Genomic DNA, 6,000 nt, shown 5'->3' with positions numbered 1-6,000 from the left:
GTACTTCCCTCCTGATTTTCTTCAGATCCTCCCTCTCACTAACCTACATTTACCTACATAACCACCCTCTGAACCACTCTCTAACCTCATCAATATATACTTTTATTCCATTCTCTCTTAACTACTTTTTGTGACAGCAGGTTCCATGTTCTAACTACTCTCTGGACAAAGAGTTGTGAGGGTGAAAGAAATGTTCAATACAACATGTAAACAAAATCATTATGCATTTAGTGAGATAATGATCTTGTTAATGGTGCAACTCGTGTTTACTCTGCTATCCAGCGGCACGTCATGTTGCAGCGGCCACACACCCGTGTACATGATTGGAAATTGCCCAGCTCCGACCCGCCTCCTGTCCTCACTTCCCTGTTGCCCTCCTTCCTGAGACTGCGCGATTAGGAATTATTCTTTGCTTCCAGACCCAGTCTCCCACAAAGCGGATCCATTGCAAACACTTGTGAGCGAGAGAGTGTCCTGAGTTTCTCTTCTAGTCCTCCACCGAACATGGTGCTACATCTGCAGTCCAACCTGACTCTTTCGCAGGGGGCCAGGCTGATGTTTTACGGCTTGACCCCCAGTGAATCCTCATTCAGAGAGATGGGGCAAGTACAGGACTACGTCCAACAGGTGAGCTGCCCGCTTTGCTCCAACCTGTCAGCAGGTCGGTTTTTGTTTTGGCTGTTCGTTTTCAAGACGAACTATTCCGAAGCAAGTTTGATGAACTGGGAGTTCCGGTCAACAAAATGTTCCAGATTCCCTTTCGATATGTAAATATCTGACCGGGGAATTAAATAGGGAAGAGGCCAAATAGACTGGACTGCCACAGTGCAGGCTCTGACACATAGCCTTGTGTTACAAGTCAGTATCAGGTTCAAAGGTGGCGCTGATATTAAACGCAGGAGGCAGCTTAGATTTTTTTTGGCACTCTATATAAATAAACAAACTAATATCGTCGCTTTACCATTCCCACTCTTCATTCTTCACAGCTAGGCAAGAGGTAAATAGTTACAGCTGGACAGCTCCACTTATTGTACCATATGTGATTGCAACTTAACCTCAGTCATATAGTTGGACCTCCGGTAAACCCCACATTTTATTTAATCATTGGTTTTAGCTGCAATATTGAAAGGCAGTAAGGTATTCAAGGTTTGACATGATAGCATAGCATTCACCACGGGGCAGTTGGAAAACAGTGGGAGAATCGGACAGAGTCAGCATGGACTTGCGAAAGGGAAATCATGCTTGACAAATCTACTGGAATTTTTCAAGGATGTAACTAGTAGAATTGATGAGGGTGAGCTAATGGATGTGGTTTATTTGGACTTTCAGAAGGCTTTCAACAAGGTCCCACAGAAGATATTAGCGTGTAAAATTAAAACACATGGGATTGGTGGTAGCATATTGAGATTGCAGAAAATGATTTAGATGATTGAATTAAATGTAATATCTTCAGATTGCAGATGAGACAAAGCTGGGTGGGAGGGTGAGCTGTGAGGAGGATGCTGAGATGCTTCAGTGTGACTTGGACAAGCTGAGTGAGTGGCAGATGCAGTGTAATGTGGATAATGTGAAATTATCCACTTTGGTTGCAAAAAAAGGAGGCATATTAGAGTCGGAGGTTTACAGCATGGAAACAGGCCCTTCAGCCCATCTTGTCCATGCCACCCTTTTTTTTAAAACCCCTAAGCTAATCCCAATTGCCCGCATTTGGCCCATATCCCTCTATACTCATTGTACCCATGTAACTATCTAAATGCTTTTTAAAAGATAAAATTGTACCCGCCTCTACTACTACCTCTGGCACCCTCTGTGAAAAAATTGCCCCTCTGGACATTTTTGTATCTCTCCCCTCTCACCTTAAACCTATGCCCTCTAGTTTTAGACTCCCCTACCTTTGGGAAAAGATTATTGACTATCTACCTTGTCTATGCCCCTCATTATTTTATAGACCTCTATAAGGTCACCCCTCAGCCTCCTACGCTCCAGAGAAAAAAGTCCCAGTCTATTCAGCCTCTCGTTATAACTCAATCCATCAAGTCCCGGTAGCATCCTAGTAAATCTTTTCTGCACTCTTTCTAGTTTAATAATATCCTTTCCATAATAGGGTGACCAGAACTACGTCTGGGTAATCACTGACTACATCAGGGTCCTCACTGACTACATCTGGGTAGTCACTTCTATTGATAGTGACGCCACGTAGCAAAACAGTTTGTTAAATTCAAGTGTAAAAATTTAGACACCTGGTGACATATTGGGGAGTGGAATAATTCAGTGTGAAACTGAACCCCAGAGTCAGCAGCTTCCTTGGGGGAGAACTGGGGAAAAATAAGGAGGATGGTCAAAAGAATTAGGCTTACAATTGATAGGGAGGAAGCAGGTGTTTATCGTTTGAAATTTGATTTGATTTATTATTGTCACATGTATTAGTATACAGTGAGAAGTATTGTTTCTTGTACGCTTTACTGACAAAGAGAAGGAAAGGGTAGGGTGCAGAATGTAGGATTACAGTCATGGCTAGGATATAGAGAAAGATCAAATTAATACGAGGTAGTTCCATTCAAAAGTTTGATGGCAGCAGGGAAGAAGCTGTTCTTGAGTTGGTTGGTACGTGTCCTCAAACCTTTGTATCTTTTTCCTGGTGGAAGAAAGAATGTCCGGGGTGCGTGGAGTCCTTGATTATGCTGGCTGCTTTTCCGAGACAGTGGGAAACGTAGACAGAGTCAATGGATAGGAAGCTGGTTTGCATGATGGATTGGGCTTCATTCATGATATTTTGTAGTTTGTTGTGGTCTTGGACAGAGCAGGAGCTCTGTATCAAGTTATGATACAACCAGAAATAATGCTTTCCAGAAAGGGAGGCGAATGTTACTATCTGATTATTATCTGAATGACTATAAATTAGGAGAGGAGAATGTCTAATGAGACCTTAGTGTCCTCATAAACCAGTCGCTGAAGGTAAGCACGCAGGTGCAGTAGGCAGTAATGAAGGCAAATGACATGTTGGCCTTCATAGCAAGAGTATTCGAATACAGGAGCAGGGATGTCTTGCTGTAATAATGCAGGGCCTCGGTGAGGCCACACCTGGAATATTGTGTGCAGTTTTGGTCTATATCTGAGGAAAGATGTTCTGCTATAGAGAGAGTGCAGCGAAAGTTTACCAGACTGATTCCTGGGTTGGGATTGACGTATGAGGAGAAATTGAGTTGTTTAAGATTATATTCACTGGCGTTCAGAAGAATGACAGAGGATCTCATAGAAACCCATAAAATTCTAACAGGACTAGGCAGGGTAGATGCATGAAGGATGTTCCCAATGGTGAGGGAGTCCAGAACCAGGGATCACTGTCTAAGGATACAGGGTATGCCTTTTATGACTGAGATGCAGAGAAAACATTTCTTAACCCGGAGAGTGGTCAGCCTGTGGAATTCACTACTACAGAAAGCAGTTGAGGCCAAAACATTGTGGTCCCGATTTTACCAAAACGTTGTGCCTGTTGTGGGCGCAAAATCGCGGTAAAGTTGGGCGCGGGCCCATATCGCATTCTGCACCTGATTCCGAGCAAATCGCGGCTTTACTGTCACCTGATTCGGGCGTGGGTCTGGCCCACGCCCGAATCGGGCGGCCCGACGATTTAAATGCATTTGCATGCATTTAAATCGACTTAATGAACTGCGCGCCCAACTCTACCGCCAAATCCCACTTTACCGTCTTCTGGTCCGTTCCGGATCCGCGCTGTAAGCGACCTGCAAAATAAAAGTCTGAAGTCGTCGCTGCAGCTTCCGAAGAGCGGGGTCAGAGCGTCCAACGGCTCTCTGACCCAGGTCATCCTCTGGTTGGGGGGTGGGTGGGAGGAGGGAAGGGGGTTGGGACCCAGATCATCCTCTGGTTGGGGGTGGGTGGGACCCAGATCATCCTCTGGTCGGGGAGGGGGGAACCCAGATCATCCTCTGGTTGGGGGGGTGGTGGGGGGGGGGGGGTCCGCTGCCAGTCTGCGGCCGATCGGTGGGGAGGGAGGGGGCAGGGGGGTCTGCCGCCACTCTGTGGGCGATCCCCCCTCCCCACCGGAGGAATGAATCCCTCCTGCCGGAGTGGATGTGCGGCCATGCCATCCCACAAAACCTTCAGGATGAAGTGATTCCTCGCTAAGAAGATGAAGCAGAACCGGCCGATTCCACAGTGGATCCGCATGAAAAACGGCAACAAGATCAGTCCAGTCCAAGAGGAGACACTGGAGAAGGACCAAGCTGGGCCTGTAAAGGGATACACCATCACTGGTACACTACCAGCCACAAATTACTCTTCCCTGCAGGGGCAAGAGAGCAGGAGAGATGGCTGTGGCTGGTAGTGTACCAGTGATGGTGTATCCCTTTACAGGCCCAGCTTGGTCCTACTCCAGTGTCTCCTCTTGGACTTGTACTGATCTTGTAGCCAGCTTTCATGTGGATCCACTGTGGAATCAGCCGGTTCTGCTTCATCTTCTTAGCGAGGAATCACTTCATCCTGAAGGTTTTGTGGGATGGCATGGCCGCACGTCCACTCCGGCAGGAGGGATTCGTTCCTCCGGTGGGGAGGAGGGATCGCCCGCAGAGTGGCGGCGGTCCCCCCTGCCCGCCACCCCCCCCCCCCCCAACCGATCGGCCGCAGACTGGTAGCGGACCGCCCCCCTCCCCACCCCGACCAGAGGATGATCTGGGTCCCACCTCCCACCCCCCACCCCTCGACCAGACGATGATATGGGTCCCGTCCCCCCTCCTCTTCCCCCCCCCCACCCCCCCCAGAGGTGACCGTCAGAGAGCCGCTCTCTCCGCTTTCTGCTTTTTTTCTTTCGCGCCCGGGCGCGCTCTGTCAGCTTTTTTTCGAACTGCGCATGCGCAGTTCAGAGCTCCGATCGGTCCGCCAGCGCTAAGCCCCGCCCACAGCGCGAATTGGACCGGAGCCGGCAAAACGCGTATGGGCGCGCTGGAAAGAGGATTCCAGGCTCGGATCTATTTGATGCCCGGATTCGGCATTTAGACTCAAAATGGTAAAATCAGGCCCTGTATGTTTTCAAGAAGGAGTTAGATATAACCCTTGGGGCGAAGGGGATCAAATGATATTGGGGGGAGGTAGTGTTGAGTTGGATGATCAGCCATGATCATAATGAATGGCAGAGAAGCCGTGATGGGCCGAATGGCCTATTCCTGCTCCTATTTTTTATGTTTCCATGCTTACCAATATCTGAACTGCAAGTTCCTTTCTATCCTTGACGCACACTCCAATCTCTGTATCCTGAAAAGTATTTTCAGGTGATGTTCTAGTGGAAATTATTATTGTTGTTGCAGGGAATTGGCTGGGGTTTTACCTTAGTAATAACCTTTTGTTGCCTCCTGATTCTGTGCTTGTCTTTCTTGGAACTTCACGTTTGGATCCCACCAGTCCCCCATCACAGTACCAAAATAACTCTTGTCAAAGTCACAAATTATGTCTGATGTGACTGTGAGAATATTTGCTTACCCTGATTCATAGAATCACTACAGTGGAGAAGGAGGCCATTTGGCACATCGAGTCTGCACCGACTCATATGCAGGTTTACCTGTAACCCCATGTATTTACCCCGCTAACCCCCCCCCCCCCCCCCAACCTATATATCTTGGGACACTAAGAGCCAATCCACCTAACCTGCACATCTTTGAACTGTGAGAAGAAACTGGAGCATCGGAGGAAACCCGTGCAGATACAGGGAGAACATGCAAAATCCACACAAACAGTGACCCAAGGCTATAATTGAACCTAGATCCCTGGTGCTGTGAGGCAGCAGTGCTAACCGCTGTGCCACTGTGTCACCTGTGACACCCAGTAAACTATGTCCCCTCTTCTTGGTATGTCTACAACTTTTATTAAAGTTAGTCATGAAATTCTGCTCCAAAACCTCTCCTCCATGGTCTAACTGGATGAGACTGTCCTTGTCTTGTTACATTTCTGTCTTTCCGGCCATAGTCGCAAAACCACCTGCAAGGGCTT

General features: G+C 47.9%; 1 protein-coding gene across 2 annotated transcripts in view; it reads left to right on the top strand.

Annotated features, from left to right (window-relative positions):
- Positions 1 to 367: 367 nt before the first annotated feature.
- The window catches only part of agmo (alkylglycerol monooxygenase), a 331,096-nt gene continuing 325,463 nt past the window's right edge, over positions 368 to 6,000 (top strand). For both annotated transcript variants that reach the window (XM_078238398.1, XM_078238391.1), the window contains exon 1: positions 368 to 627. In XM_078238398.1, coding sequence (XP_078094524.1) covers positions 505 to 627 — 123 coding nt within the window. In that variant the 5' untranslated portion in view covers positions 368 to 504. The remainder of the gene's footprint in view (positions 628 to 6,000) is intronic.

This window comes from Mustelus asterias, chromosome 2, assembly GCF_964213995.1.
Source record: "Mustelus asterias chromosome 2, sMusAst1.hap1.1, whole genome shotgun sequence".
Lineage (NCBI taxonomy): Eukaryota > Metazoa > Chordata > Chondrichthyes > Carcharhiniformes > Triakidae > Mustelus > Mustelus asterias.
This window is presented reverse-complemented; position numbering and strand designations above follow the sequence as displayed.